This window comes from Epinephelus lanceolatus, chromosome 14, assembly GCF_041903045.1.
Source record: "Epinephelus lanceolatus isolate andai-2023 chromosome 14, ASM4190304v1, whole genome shotgun sequence".
Taxonomy (NCBI): domain Eukaryota; kingdom Metazoa; phylum Chordata; class Actinopteri; order Perciformes; family Serranidae; genus Epinephelus; species Epinephelus lanceolatus.
In genome coordinates this window covers 39,952,110-39,968,274 of record NC_135747.1, presented here as the reverse complement: position 1 = coordinate 39,968,274, position 16,165 = coordinate 39,952,110, and the positions used below count along the sequence as shown (strand labels likewise).

The 16,165-nt window shown below is 42.8% G+C and overlaps 2 protein-coding genes across 2 annotated transcripts; both read right to left on the bottom strand.

Annotated features, from left to right (window-relative positions):
- Positions 1-5,756: 5,756 nt before the first annotated feature.
- LOC144466786 (trace amine-associated receptor 13c-like) lies at positions 5,757-8,397 on the bottom strand. Its single transcript, XM_078174203.1, has 3 exons — positions 8,387-8,397; positions 7,155-7,337; positions 5,757-6,573 (listed from the first exon to the last, which is right to left on the bottom strand). Exons 1-3 carry the CDS (start codon positions 8,395-8,397, stop codon positions 5,757-5,759), a joined length of 1,011 nt encoding a protein of 336 aa, XP_078030329.1.
- A 4,253-nt stretch (positions 8,398-12,650) lies between these two features.
- On the bottom strand, positions 12,651-15,506 carry LOC144466785 (trace amine-associated receptor 8a-like). The gene is made up of 3 exons (XM_078174202.1): positions 15,342-15,506; positions 14,048-14,244; positions 12,651-13,461 (listed from the first exon to the last, which is right to left on the bottom strand). Exons 1-3 carry the CDS (start codon positions 15,504-15,506, stop codon positions 12,651-12,653), a joined length of 1,173 nt encoding a protein of 390 aa, XP_078030328.1.
- Between the last annotated feature and the right edge of the window lie 659 nt (positions 15,507-16,165).

Below are 16,165 nucleotides of genomic sequence, written 5' to 3'. Positions count from 1 at the left end.
GTTACCCTGGCTCCAAAAACATAATCCAGTCATCAATTGGGCAGCCAGTAAAATTACAAGTTGGAGTTCATTCTGTCACACCTCATGTCTCAAGTCTGCTCTTCCTCCAAGCTCAAGTAAACCCAGTGCAACCCCACCATAACCTCCAGACCTCTCCTCTGTACCATCCGTGTATCATGACCTGGCTGAGGTGTTCAGCAAACAGCGGGCTCAATCATTACCACCTCACAGACCTTACGACTGCGCCATTGAGCTGCTGCCCGGAGCCCCCCTTCCCACCAGCAGGCTCTACAACCTCTCCGTACCTGAGCGAGAAAGCATGGAAACCTACATAACAGACTCCCTGAACTCAGGTATCATACGACCTTCCTCTTCTCCACTTGGTGCCGGTTTCTTTTTTGTGGGAAAGAAAAATAAAACCCTGAGACCCTGCATTGATTATCAGGGCTTAAACAACATCACTGTCAAAAATAAATATCCATTACCCCTCATTAATTCTGCGTTTGAACCTCTCCATGGTGCAACTATCTTCACGAAGCTGGACCTGCGTAACGCCTACCACCTGGTGCGTATAAAAGAGGGTGATGAGTGGAAAACGGCATTCAACACACCCCTGGGACATTTCGAGTACCTCGTGATGCCGTTTGGGTTAACTAATGCTCCAGCCGTTTTCTAAGCATTAGTTAATGATGTTCTGAGAGACTTCCTGAATCATTCTGTGTTCGTTTATCTGGATGACATTTTGATTTTCTCCCGCAACCTCGAGGAGCACATTGTGCATGTGCGACAGGTTCTGCAGAGGTTGCTGGAGAATAAGCTGTTTGTGAAGGGGGAGAAGTGCGAGTTTCATGTGACCTCTGTTTCCTTCCTGGGGTACATCCTGGAGAGCGGGCAGGTGAGACCAGATCCCACGAAGATCCAGGCAGTGACGGACTGGCCCCAACCCAAGTCTCGCAAGCAGCTCCAGAGGTTCCTGGGCTTCGCAAATTTCTACCGGCACTTCATCAGGAACTACAGTCAGGTAGTTGCACCTTTAACCCAACTCACTTCTTCTTCTGTGCCTTTTGTCTGGTCTCCTGTGGCTGAAGATGCCTTCAGGGAGCTGAAGAAGTGCTTCACCTCGGCTCCTGTCCTGGTTCAACCAGATCCTGCCCGCCAGTTCGTGGTTGAGGTCGACGCTTCTGACGTCGGGGTGGGCACTGTGTTATCCCAAAGAGCTGCAGGAGACAACAAGCTCCATCCTTGTGCGTTCTTTTCCAAGAAACTGTCACCTGCGGAGCGAAACTATGACGTGGGAAACCAGGAGTTGCTGGCTGTCAAGTTGGCTCTGGAGGAGTGGAGACACTGGCTGGAGGGAGCGGAATCACCTTTTACGGTATGGACTGATCATAAAAATTTGGCTTACATTCAAAGTGCTAAACGATTGAACTCTCGCCAAGCCCGGTGGGCTTTGTTTTTTGGCCGGTTCAACTTTAACCTCACTTACCGGCCAGGGAGCAAGAATGTTAAGCCTGACGCCTTATCTAGGCAATTTCACGATGACGGGGGCAGCCCACCTGTGCCAGACACCATTCTTCCCCCGTCCTGTCTTGTTGGTTCTCTGACCTGGGAGATTGAGTCCGTGGTTAGGACTGCTCTCCATACTGACCCAGATCCTGGTGGTGGTCCCCAGGGTCGTTTATTTGTGCCTGTCTCTGTCTGTCCTCAGGTCCTCCAGTGGGGACACACATCCCGGTTCACCTGCCATCCTGGAGCCTTCCGCACCCTGACGCTCCTACAACGCCACTTCTGGTGGCCCACCATGTCTTCAGACACCCATGAATATGTCAAGGCCTGTACTGTGTGTGCCCGCGGTAGAGTGACCCATCAGCCACCTGCTGGACTCCTCCGTCCGCTCCCAGTGCCCGGCCGTCCATGGTCCCACATAGCCCTGGATTTCGTGACCGGATTACCTCCATCCCAAGGTAAAGACACCATTCTAACGATTGTGGATCGTTTTTCCAAGTCTGTTCCTTTTGTGGGTCTTCCTAAACTGCCCTCTGCTGCTGAAACTGCTGAACTGTTGGTGGATCATGTGTTCCACATTCATAGAATTCCAGCCGACATTGTGTCAGACAGAGGCCCCCAGTTTACTTCTCAGGTATGGAAGGAGTTTTGCCAAGCACTGGGTGCTACAGTGAGCCTGTCATCGGGTTACCACCCCCAGTCTAATGGTCAGACAGAGAGGGCCAACCAGGACCTGGAGACCACCCTCCACTGCATATGTGCTCGGAACCCAGCTTCATGGAGCACTCACCTCGCCTGGGTGGAGTATGCACACAACTCCCTGACGTCAGCAGCTACGGGTATGACACCATTTGAAGCCTCTTTGGGTTACTTACCACCTCTGTTTCCCTCCCAGGAGCAGGAGATTGCCGTGCCATCGGTCCAGCTCAACCTCCGCAGGATCCGCAGAGTCTGGAGGGAGACCAGAGCGGCTCTCCTGCGCACCCAGGACCAGAACTGGAGGTTGGCTGACCGGCGGCGTACTCCTGCTCCGGAGTACAAACCAGGACAAAAGGTTTGGTTGAATGCGAAGGATATTCCCCTCAGTGTGGCTTCTAAGAAACTGTCTCCCAGATTCATTGGTCCGTTTGAAGTTGAGTCAGTTGTTAATCCCTCTGCTGTTCGCCTCACACTCCCTGCCTCAGGGGGCGTGGCTACCAATACCTGGTGGACTGGGAGGGATATGGACCCGAGGAAAGGAGCTGGATTGTTCGGGGACTGATCCTGGACCCCTCTCTCCTCACTGACTTCTACTGGAGACACCCCGACAAGCCTGGTAGACCGCCTGGAGTCGGTCATTGGGGGGGGGGGGGGGGGGGGGGGGGGTACTGTCATGATCCTCATCATGGCAGCCTCTCCCTCATGTGTGTGTGTGTGTCATTCCCTGTCTGTATTACTCCTCCTGTGTTTCTCCCCCTGTGTTTCTCCCCCTGTCTGTTCTGTGTGTGTGCATATGGGCGTGGCTTCCTTCCACAGGCAGTGCCAGATGAATCCACTCCAGTAATCAACCTCTCCATAAAGCCTCTGGATTCCTCCCTACTCGTCGCCAGATCGTTTCATCAGTCTGCGCAGTAGTTTGTATCCTGGCTCCTCTGTGTTTTTGCCCTCGTGCTTTGTTAGCTTGTGTAGCTAATGCCTCTGTGTTTGTTCCACCTCGATTGCTGTGCTTGCCTCGTGATCTCGTGTGTGCTACTTAACTGCCTGCCTGTGGACCTTCCTGCCGCCGTCAGCTCTCCTGTGTTTCCCCTCGGAGTGAGTACGCTCGAGAAGACGGAACCTGCTGCGCCGTGCCGCAGCACCGCCACCACATGGCGGACGCCACACCACGGACACTCTCACTCTCCTCCTCACCGGTGCCTTCACTGAACACGTCGGGATCCTGGGACCATGCTCCACCCCTCCACCTTGCACTAATCTGCACATTTGAACATTAAAGACTTGTTATTTACTGTGTACCTGTTCCCTGAGTCGTGCTTTTGGGTCCAGACTTTAAACCAAATCATAACACACGAGATGATTAAGGCTCCAACGAGAGACGCACTACCGAATGAGACGGAATTATCTGGCACTCAAGGTGAAGTCAGAGATGGCTTTATAGCAAGGTTGACAAGGTGAGATGGAAACCAGGTGTTCCTCACCACCCGTGGTGGAAAAGTAGGTCAGCCCCGCCTCCACACACCAGCCCTGCAGGTCCAGGAAGGACAGGAAAACAAACAGAAAAACACAAAAGCCACCACCAAACCATGCATCAAAAGCAGACCATAACAAATAGGCTAAATAGTATCTAAGCAATAATAAAGTGTCTAAACAATAATAAATAGTATCCAAGTTATCTATTAGGCTACCATTCCACTCTGTAAATAGATTTTAAAATTTCAATATAATTTCGATATTATTTTTGCTTATTTCATTATTGTTATTATTGGTTTTACTTTGGTTTTACTTTTTAGTAGTATTGTATTGTCTGAGGATGACTCATTTTAGTAACTATCTACAGTAAAAAAGAAAAAACAAGCAAAAATCATTTTATACACTGGGCCTTCAAAGTGCTCTCTGAAACTACACCTGGCATGGCTTGTGTCCAAAAAAAGACAAAATCAAAACTTTGTCGTAGAGCTAAACCAAATACATCATTGGAAAGGTCTCAACCTGGAGAGTAACATATGTCAGTATGAAGATTCTACATGGCTCCTGCTTTCAGCCATTGACCTTTGAACCTTGACCTCAGTGCATGTTTGAGTGCTTATAACTCAGCAACAAAAGGGGGTGCAGACATGGGACCAACTGTTATAGAGAGCTCTTGACCTCAGCTATCATGTGAGTGTAGTCAACAACTGGGGGTGCTGTCAGATATGGGTAAAATATGGATACAATTAATTTTCACCCATTTAGAAATTAGATATTTAAAATCTGATTACACAAGTGTGTTTACCATCCCCTTAAAGTCCACAGTGTACTTTCAATTCAGTATTTACAACTTCCAAATCTGGGAAAAAAAAATTATATTTTTTAAAAACTACAATTCCCTGGGACCGCTCCATGCAGCTTGATACATATCAGCAACATAGTTGTAGTTCTTCTGATTTGCAAAGTAGGGTTCTAAATAGGGTTGTAAAAAGATATATCTACCCAATATATCTAATATCTAGTGAAGCCGAACTAAAACACTAAACACACTGCACCTAGATGAACTATGTTAAGAAAAAGTAAAGATGTCGGCTAATTTTCGATATTTTAGCTAATACACTAGAAACAGCATTTTCGGGACGGCAGGTTTTTTTGCAGCTTGTAAAATAGGGTTGTAAAAAGATAGATCTACTGAATATATCTAACATCTAGTAAAGCCGAACTAGTAATGACACTGCACCTAGATGAACTATGTTAAGAAAAAAAGCAAGGATGTTGGCTAATTTCAGATATTTTCGATAGTACTCTAAAAAAACTGCGTTTTTGGGACGGTAGGTTTTTTGCGGCTTGTTGTAAAATAGAGTCGTAAAAAGATACATCTACTGAATATATCAAATGTCCAGTAAAGCTGAACTAGTAATGACACTACACCTAGATAAAATATGTTAAGAAGAAGCAAGGATGATGGTTAACTTCAGATATTTTAGCAAGTTCTCTAGAAACAGTGTTTTTGGGACTGAATATTTGAATATATCAAATATCTAGTACAGCCGAACTATCATGTTATTATTATTATTATTATTGTTGGTGGGAAATTATAACAGAGGAATATATTTGCCGTTTTAATATCAAGAACACTTTAGTGTTTTTGTGTCTATATAGGACGTTGTTGAATCGGGGAATTTGTGTGTCCACCATGAAAAAGGATCCTAATCGACTTTACATTGGCATTGTTTCTGTGGTACCAGCACGTAATTTCAACCCATTACATTGCTGCCACCATGGAATGCGGTGTTAAGAGGTCGTGGTCATTTCACGTATTTCTGTCAGATCAGGTTGGAAAGGGAGGTACGGTCTAAGAAGCAGCCTAGTTATACTGTAAGACACGGGGAAATATGTGCGGGAAGTGAGTGCGGGAAGTTACACTGTACATCTGTGGAAGTTGGGGTAAAGTAGGTGGTAGGTGAACGGGAGGTACACACTAAGGACGCGGGCCGTATTATGTAGTGTTACCAAAGGTTTTTGTGATTTTCAATTCAAAATCTTGGTGGAGCAGGCCTCATTTAAGTCACTCCACAGCCTCTCTACAGTATGTTGGGGGAGCAGGAGCCAGGCTGCAGAATCTGAAGACTGACAATGAGTTTAACTGCTTTTCTAAACCAGGAATAAAACAAGGCATAGATCAAAGGATTAAGACATGAGTTGAAATAGAACAGATAAAACACAAATGATGCAGATGAAGAACTGACCAAGGCATCACCTGCAAGAGTGACACAGTAAAATGGGCAGAAACATATTAGAAACACAACTACAAGAACACCAAGAGTCCTGGCTGCTTTCAGCTCAGATTTCTTTGTTTGTTGATTCACTGAAAGCTGGAGAGTGACAGCTGTGATGTGAGAGCGCATGGCACGAGCCTGAGACACAGCCACAACAAATACTCTCATGTACAGAACGACAATGACAGAAATGGGAACAATAAAGGTTACAACAAGGTCAACAACTCCTACAGTGTGGTTAATGACAAACACACACTCTCCATGGCAGGAATTATACCTGCCTGGTTGAGTCAGGTCATCCTTTAACAAGAGACTGCAGTAAGAAACAGCACAGAGCCAACACAGACACACACAGAGTTTAACTCTTTTCACAGTGACTCTGGTGGTGTAATGCAGAGGGTCACAAATCGCGACACAGCGGTCGACTGATATGAGCACCATGTCTCCTATCGAAGAAGACGTAATGATGAAGGACACATAAAAATAGAGCAAACACAAGAGGTCACCAAGAAACCAGCAGTATGTTTTTAGCAGGACTTCTCCCGGTAGCACCAGGAGGCCCACGAAAAAGTCTGAGACAGCCAGAGAGAGGAGGAGGATGTTTGTGGGTGTGTGGAGCTGCCTGGAGAGAAAGAAGAAAAACATCATGAACCCAACAAGTCCTCAGATTTACATAACAAACAGATAAAACAAGTGTAAAAAAGGTCTATAATGGAATGTTTTCTGATCGACAACATCTGTAGTTATAATTAACAGTCAGCAAGACAAAGTACATTTCCAAGGTACATTATTCAGTACCAACTCAAAGACAGTTCTTCTAATCTACAGTAGCTTTTGACATTTTTAAGTTAATCTTTGCCTTAAGTGGGAGACTGAGATGATGACAAGGAGGTTAAGAGCCACAGTGAAAACATGAACTCACCACGTCCCCAAACTGAAATGACTAAAACAGTTGTAAAAAAACAAACAAACATATAATTAAATGTTTTCTGATCGACAACATCTGCAGTTTCAATATGGTTAAATGTGGACATCTAACTGCAATATCTGGTGTCAAAATCACAGTTAAGTTTGTGCAAAAGGGCAGAATACAAGTCAAATGTGTCTTAAATACATTTCCAAGGTACAACATTATTCAGTACCAACTCAAAGACAGTTCTTCTAATCTACAGAAACTGTCCACATTTTTAAGTTAATCTTTGCCTGAAGTGGGAGACTGAGATGATGACAAGGAGGTTAAGAGCCACAGTGAGCAGAGAGATAAAGTACAGCACAATGTTAAGGAGCACAAAGTTGGCCCAAGGAGAGGTGGGCTTTCTGCAGGAGGTGTTGAGCAGTTGTGGAAAGCAGAGCTCCTCCATCTTCAGAGAGCTGCAGCTCTGGCAGCTTCCTCAACAAATCTGAGTTATATAATCGAATGACCTCTTACCTCTCCTCCTTTTTCTCTCTGACCTGGTGCATTACTATTAAAACTACTGTTTACATTAAGAATTGACCCCAAAGCAGTACATTAGTCATCATGTACTTTTATTTAACATTACCTGACACATACAAAATAAATATTTTAAATTAAATCTAATCACAAGGCAGACAATTTAAATGAAGTGGCTACAAAAAATGTAAACAAAGGACATGCACAAGTTTGCTGCCTGTAACCGTCTTATAAAGCTTTTGTGCAATACACTACAGTGGTTGTGATACACACATTGACTGTATCAGAAGAGAAACAATGTACGTAGGTGAACCCTGCAGCAAAGTGAACCCTCTTCCTCAGAGAGGATCTTTGCCTTCCAGTTTGTTCCTGGCGGCAGAGCAGAGTGAACCGTCTTTCTTCTCAGAGGATCTTTGTCCCATGAGAGCAGGCACGCTGCTCTCCGTGTCTGTGTAAACAAGTTTCGCTGACGATTTGACAGTCACTAGAAGCACATTATGACCCTTTGTAAAAGTTTCTGTGTGGTACCTGTGTTGTACATGAGCTAACGTTAGCGGCTAAGGACTGAGAGGCTGTCTGGTATGTGTGTGTGTGTCTGAGGAGCGTCAGTACATTTACGCTTGTTACATTAGTCGTAACGTTAGCCTTGCTGTTTGTCATGTTAACGTTATCGTCGGCAGCCCTGAATAGCTTGTAAAGCTGTAGCATAGTTAGTTAACACATTTGTTATCGGCCCATGTGTTTACTGCTACAGAGAATTAATATATCTTTGGTTTATTTGCACAACGCCGCCTCTCTGCCGTCTTTTATCACGCTTGCTAACGCTAAGTTAACATTACCAGCAGATCTGTATGAGGCACAAACTGAGGCTACAGTTAGCAGTGTGCTGATGCTTAGTGGTATTTCTTAATCTTTTTCTGTGAAACTGATGTGTATTTAATAAACATGTGTACATTATTAGCGTTATATTTTTAGGGGAAAATGCGAGTGAAAATACTCGCACCGTAGACCCATGCCTTCAGTGGACACGCTCCCACCATTGTTTGCTGCTCTGTCTTCATTCAGTGTCCGGCCGTCTCGCGAGATCTCTCGCCATGACCTCAGGTGCTAAATGCTGATCTCGTGAGACTACCTGGGTTGATAGTGCTGCAGGCTGCTGCAGTCTGCTACCGGCTGCACAACACGTCCACAGAGGAAAACAGTTGTAGTAAAAGATCGATTTTTTAATTAATGAATCAATTTTGTGCCATTTAAAGGAAAATCGATTCAAATCGATTAAATCTATTTTTTCAACCCAGCTCTAGTCAACCTCATTTTCCTCAATGATATCTTTAACATTCCTGTATACACACAAAAACACGGAAGTGTCCTTGATAACACAACAATATGACAGGTTAATGTCAAGGCCATAAAATAAAATAAATGTATTTTGCCAGCTTTTGATAGCGTAGGGCTTTAAGAGCATTGTGCTGTGGGCGGATGGGGCACGTTCCACTACCATTTTGTAGCTACTGTCCACTGTCTGTGGGCTTCATTGCATTTCAGATTGCCATCCGTCTGCCGTAACTGAATCCAAACACCACTAATAAATAAATAAATAAATAAGAAGAAAAAAATAAGGCTGAGCACGGAAGAACCAGAGAGGAAACACCATCACATGGAGCCATCCGCCCTCCACTCCACCAGGGGAGAGCGGACCCCAAGCCAGCGCTACAGAACCAGCTGCCCCGCCTCCTCCACACACCAGCCCTGCAGGTCCAGGAAGGACAGGAAAACAAACAGAAAAACACAAGAGCCGCCACCAAAACATGCATCAAAAGCAGACCATAACAAATAGGCTAAATAGTATCTAAGCAATAACAAAGTGTCTAAACAATAATAAATAGTATCCAAGTTATCTATTAGGCTACCATTGCACTCTGTAAATAGATTTTAAAATTTCTATATAATTTTTGCTTATTTCATTATTGTTATTATTGGTTTTACTTTTTAGTAGTATTGTATTATCTGAGGATGACTCATTTTAGTAACTATCTACAGTAAAAAAGAAAAAAACAAGCAAAAAACAAAACTCATTTTATACACTGGGCCTTCAAAGTGCTCTCTGAAACTACACCTGGCATGGCTTGTGTCCAAAAATGAAAAAATCTAAACTTTGTCGTAGAGCTAAACCAAATACATCATAGGAAAGGTCTCAACCTGGAGAGTGACATATGTCAGTATGAAGATTCTACATGGCTCCTGCTTTCAGCCATTGACCTTTGAACCTTGACCTCAGTGCATGTTTGAGTGCTTATAATTCAGCAACAAAAGGGGGTGCAGACATGGGACCAACTGTTATAGAGAGCTCTTGACCTCAACTATCATGTGAGTGTCGTAAACAACTGTGGGTGCTGTCAGATATGGATAAAATATGGATACAATTAATTTTCACCCATTTAGAAATTAGATATTTAAAATCTGAGTACACAAGTGTGTTTACCATCCCCTTAAAGTCCACAGTGTACTCTCAATTCAGTATTTACAACTTCCAAATCTGGGAAAAACACTTCGATTTTTTAAAAACTACAATTCCCTGGGACCGCTCCATGCAGCTTGATACATATCAGCAACATAGTTGTAGTTCTTCTGATTTGCAAAGTAGGGTTCTAAATAGGGTTGTAAAAAGATATATCTACCCAATATATCTAATATCTAGTGAAGCCGAACTAAAACACTAAACACACTGCACCTAGATGAACTATGTTAAGAAAAAGTAAAGATGTCGGCTAATTTTCGATATTTTAGCTAATACGCTAGAAACGGTGTTTTCGGGACGGCAGGTTTTTTTGCAGCTTGTAAAATAGGGCTGTAAAAAGATAGATCTACTGAATATATCTAATATCTAGTAAAGCCGAACTAAAACACTAAACACACTGCACCTAGATGAACTATGTTAAGAAAAAGTAAAGATGTCGGCTAATTTTCGATATTTTAGCTAATACGCTAGAAACGGCGTTTTCAGGACGGCAGGTTTTTTTGCGGCTTGTAAAATAGGGTCGTAAAAAGATAGATCTACTGAATATATCTAATATCTAGTAAAGCCGAACTAGTAATTACACTGCACCTAGATGAACTATGTTAACTCTATGGGCCCGAACGACGCACAGTGCGTCCAAATTCACACCTGTCCTTCTCTATTGATTTTCTCCGCGACCGTGCGTCATAGCAAGAAGCCACACATACCATGTGAAACAGCAAAATTGTAGCTTTCTGACAAGACCAAGACTTGTCCGTAGTCCAATGTTTTCATAGCAAAAAAAAATGAAAAATTTACACTAAAATCATGAATAACAGAGCTTTCATACAGCTCTGCACACACATTACTGTTGGATGGATTACTCGCGAATGCAGGCTTGCACAGAAATGCCACACATATCACATGAGAGCGCAGGACCACACACATCATTGTGCTGTCATCCCATCATGCTATAAATCCAGATTAATTGTCTACAAAATAAAAACCTGACGAATTTCTTTACAACCCATTATACAGATCTTGTTATCAGTCACTTCATATAGTGAGGAATATCGTATCTCACCACGTCTTAGGCTTGCGTGTGTTTCTCCCTGTCTATCCACATTTGTAGTCCGGCTTTCACGATGCAAATATCTCCATATTGTCCAGTTGACACTCCATCAAACTTTGTATGACAAGACCAGCCACTTCACCTTTGCACACCCAGACAACTGCAGCCTAATTATGCATGCTGACAGGGCCGTAGTCACCATATACATTGAGGGGGACATGTGCCCCCCCCCCCCCAATGCCCAAAATGCCCCCCCAGTATATAACTGAAACTGAAAAACAACAACAAACTTTGTTTACTGCAAACAAAGTGGCAAATATTATCTTGGAGGACATCATTGCACTTGGCTGACTATTTTTCTATTATCTTATATGTAAATATTGCATGTTTCCTTCAGATAAAACACATTTTTGACTTGTGAATGAGTCAATGGAATTTCTTGCAATAATGAAAAAATACTGGCAATCATGTCCGCCTGGCACAAACCACATGTTTTGGACAGCTGTGAAGTGACAGAATGTCCCACCATCATGGTTCTTATATTGCCAGATTCCAGAGAGTCTCCCCTCTTCATATATGGCAAAATATGTCAACTTCCAACTTGCTATGGTGAGATACATGTAAAAATGTAAGAATTTAGTAACACGGATTTGTTTTTTTCATTGATATAAAAATTAATATAAAATACAGGCACATAGAAGGACATGTAATGATGGCAAATCTGGTTAGCCCAGATTGTCCTGAAAAAAAAAACAAGATATAGCATGTGTATGTAGCCTTTATAATGACTGTGATATGAGCTTAAAAGTAAAGGCAGTAAAAATACCCCAAAAACGCCTAGGGCCCATAGGGTTCAGAAAAAAAGCAAGGATGTTGGCTAATTTAAGATATTTTCGATAGTACTCTAAAAACGGCGTTTTTGGGACGGTAGGTTTTTTTGCGGTTTGTTGTAAAATAGAGTCGTAAAAAGATACATCTACTGAATATATCAAAAGTCTAGTAAAGCTGAACTAGTAATGACACTGCATCTAGATAAAATATGTTAAGAAGAAGCAAGGATGATGGTTAACTTCAGATATTTTAGCAAGTTATCTAGAAATGGTGTTTTTGGGACTGAATATTTGAATATATCAAATATCTAGTACAGCCGAACTATCATGTTATTATTATTATTATTATTATTATTATTATTATTATTATTGGTGGGAAATTATAACAGAGGAATATATTTGCCGTTTTAATATCAAAAACACTTTAGTGTTTTTGTGTCTATACAGGACATTGTTGAATCAGGGGATTCATGTGTCCACCATGAAAAAGGATCCTAATCGACTTTACATTGGCACTGTTTCTGTGGTACCGGCATGTAATTTCAACCCATTACGTGCTGCCACCACAGAATGCGGTGTTAAGAGGTCGTGGTCATTTCATGTATTTCTGTGAGATCAGGTTGGAACGGGAAGTACGCTCTAAGAAGCAGCCTAGTTATACTGTAAGACACGGGGAAATATGTGCGGGAAATGAGTGGGGGAAGTTACACTGTACATCTGTGGAAGTTGGGGTAAAGTAGGTGGTAGGTGAACAGGAGGTACACACTAAGGACGTGGGCCGTATTATGTAGTGTTACCAAAGTTTTTTGTGATTTTCACTTCAAAACCTTGGTGGAGCAGGCCTCATTTCAGTCACTCCACAGCCTCTCTACAGTATGTTGGTGGAGCAGGAGCCAGGCTGCAGAATCTGAAGACTGACAATGAGTTTAACTGCTTTTCTAAACCAGGAATAAAACAAGGCATAGATCAAAGGATTAAGACATGAGTTCAAATAGAACAGATAAAGCCATGCAGATGAAGAACTGACCAAGGCATCACCTGCAAGAGTGACACAGTAAAATGGGCAGAAACATATTAGAAACACAACTACAAGAACACCAAGAGTCCTGGCTGCTTTCAGCTCCGATTTCTTTGTTTTTTGATTCACTGAAAGCTGGAGAGTGACAGCTGTGATGTGAGAGCGCATGGCACGAGCCTGAGACACAGCCACAACAAATACTCTCATGTACAGAACAACAATGACAGAAATGGGAACAATAACGATTACAACAAGGTCAACAACTCCTGCAGTGTGGTTCATGACAATCACACACTCTCCATGGCAGGAATTATACCTGCCTGGTTGAGTCAGGTCATCCTTTAACAAGAGACTACAGTAAGAAACAGCACAGAGCCAACACAGACACACACAGAGTTTAACTCTTTTCACAGTGACTCTGGTGGTGTAATGCAGAGGGTCACAAATAGCCACATAGCGGTCGACTGATATGAGCACCATGTTTCCTATCGAAGAACACACAATGATGACGGACACATAATAATAGAGCAAACATATGAGGTCACCAAGAAACCAGCAGGATGTTTTTAGCAGGATTTCTCCCGGTATCACCAGGAGGCCCACGAGAAAGTCTGAGACAGCCAGAGAGAGGAGGAGGATGTTGGTGGGTGTGTGGAGCTGCCTGGAGAGAAAGAAGAAAAACTCATAAACCCAACAAGTCCTCAGATCTAAATAACAAAACAGATAAAACAAGTGTAAAAAAAGGTCTATAGTGGAATGTTTTCTGATCAGCAACATCTGTAGTTATAATTAACAGTAAGCAAGACAAAGTACATTTCCAAGGTGCAACATTATTCAGTACCAACTCAAAGACAGTTCTTCTAATCTACAGTAGCTGTTGACATTTTTAAGTTAATCTTTGCCTGAAATGGGAGACTGAGATGATGACAAGGAGGTTAAGCGCCACAGTGAAAACATGAACTCACCAAGTCCCCAAAACTAAATGACTAAAACAGTTGTAAAAAAAAAAAAAAAACATCAAATGAAATGTTTTCTGATCGACAACATCTGCAGTTTCAATATAGTTAAATGTGGACATCTAACTGCAATATCTGGTGTCAAAATCACAGTTAAGTTTGTGCAAAAGGACAGAATACAAGTCAAATGTGTCTAAAATACATTTCCAAGGTGCAACATTATTCAGTACCAACTCAAAGACAGTTCGTCGAATCTACAGAAGCTGTCCACATTTTTAAGTTAATCTTTGCCTGAAGTGGGAGACTGAGATGATGACAAGGAGGTTAAGAGCCACAGTGAGCAGAGAGATAAAGTACAGCACAATGTTAAGGAGCACAAAGTTGGCCCAAGGAGAGGTGGGCTTTCTGCAGGAGGTGTTGAGCAGTTGTGGAAAGCAGAGCTCCTCCATCTTCAGAGAGCTGCAGCTCTGGCAGCTTCCTGAACAAATCTGAGTCATATAACCAAAGTACATCTTAAGCTTTCGAAATTCCTCTCCTCCTTTTTGTCTCGGTCTCTGTTGGACTCAGATGCCCCGCCTCCCTCACTCTGCACATCATCTTCATCACTTTTACTGGAACCCAGTGTTTCTGCTCTATGTCAATCTCCGCTCTTGTTTTCTTTACCTTGTCTTACCTCTTTGCCCTGTTTTAAGTCACCTAAGCAGACCATCAACAGGAAGTTATGGAACAGCCCTTACTGATTTCAAAGAGGCCACACAGCACAGGTGCCAGTGCAGAGGGCTCAAGGAAAAATATTAATATTGTTGTCCAGCGAAAGAGACGAGCCTAGCTCAACTTTTGTGGCAACACAATGCGGAAGCACACATTCCTGATGGACTGCACTGTAATGTGACAGGCTGTTCTCATGCACTGTTTGTACGAACTCATTAATAATATGGTAAATCATTAATGTGCTACCTGTGATTTTATAGAAGACTTTAGAGCCGACGTGAAGAAATGGACCAGAGTTCCGAGAGAGTAACAACAACCTCACAAATAAAATGACACAATATACTTGCTCAGATTTTCTGCATCACTGATAGTTACAGTGGAGAAAAAAATCCATGGTATATACAGTAAGCGTTACTGTTATTGCACAGCTCCATTCGGTGGCATTACTAATATAACATTAACATTACAGCTGTCAAATTTGCAATTATTACATGTTCCCTCAGCTAAGGATCTGTGCCGCTCATAGATTGACTAATGACCACAGAGTGATGCTGTTTCTAAAATTGTTGGGGTGTGAAAGGCTTTTGTTTTTTTTGTTTTTTTTTACCAATTTTATGTTGAAACTCTGAACGTCAACTGTTCCCAACCAGGCTAGCTGCATAGCGTTAATACAGTGATGTAGTCAGCTTCAAAGAGAGCTTTTCTGTATGTAGTTGCCATGGCGGAAAAAAAGCAATATATACAGTCAGCACTTCTGTCATTGCATAGCTTCATTCAGTGGCATCACTAATATAAGGTTAACATTATGGCTGTCAAGTTTGCAATTATTACATGTGTGACGACCCCTCCACTCCTCTGCGTAGTGCTGGTGTACTGTGTGCTGTTGTCTTCCTGGCAGGTTCTGGTCCGAGGCGGGGTCGTCGTCATCAGGTGATGAGCTGCACCTGGGCCTGGTGATGTGCTCGACCATATATTCCTCCTTCCTCAGATACCTTGTGGCCGCCGCTGTACCTACACACGCGTTCCTTCCGTGGGGCATGGGGGTGCTCCTGCACCGCTGGTTGCTGAAATGGACCTTTTGCCTTCTTTTGTTTTACTTTCATAAATAAACTAAGCGCTATTTGGCACTGATCCCCTCTCTGCTCTCGTTTCTGGTTGCGGCCTCAGAGCCAGGTCATAACACATGTTCCCTCAGCTGAGGATCTGTACTGCTCATAGATTGACTATTTAATACAGAGAGACTATTTCCAAAAGGGTTGGGTAGTGTAGTGTAATGTACTGATTTACTGAAGACATATACTGTACCTTTTAGCTGACCTTTAAAAGATATGTGTTGAAGCAATATAATCTGTGCAACTGACAAATTACACACTGGTTTAATATTTCATGTATTCTTATGACACACACGCACACTCATTGAGCACTTAAGCATTGTGGTGGAGAAGTACCTAGGACTCACTGTGAATCATTTCTAAAAATAGCATGAGGATGGGTTCAGAAAACACTAGTGGAAAATTAGGGGAATTACAGCTTGTCCTGAGAATGACCCTAGTAAGAGGAGGCAGTCTTAGATCTAGGAAAAACATTACTCAGCAGAAATATGACACCATTATGGTGGAGAAAAAGTGACTCAGCAGAGGTGGGATATGTTACGATCAGAGCCAAGTGAGAAGGATTAAGGGAAAGAGATGACTCAGC

Excerpts from the sequence above, each read along its gene's own strand:
- LOC144466786 (XM_078174203.1), bottom strand. Across the intron at positions 6,574-7,154 it reads ATCTCAGTCTCCCACTTCAG|GCAGCTCCACACACCCACAA; the intron begins GCAAAGATTAAC and ends CTTTCTCTCCAG.
- LOC144466785 (XM_078174202.1), bottom strand. The coding sequence starts at position 15,506 with ATGCCCCACGGAAGGAACGCGTGTGTAGGTACAGCGGCGGCCACAAGG. Across the intron at positions 14,245-15,341 it reads CAGGAAGACAACAGCACACA|ATTTGTTCAGGAAGCTGCCA; the intron begins GTACACCAGCAC and ends TATATGACTCAG. Across the intron at positions 13,462-14,047 it reads ATCTCAGTCTCCCACTTCAG|GCAGCTCCACACACCCACCA; the intron begins GCAAAGATTAAC and ends CTTTCTCTCCAG.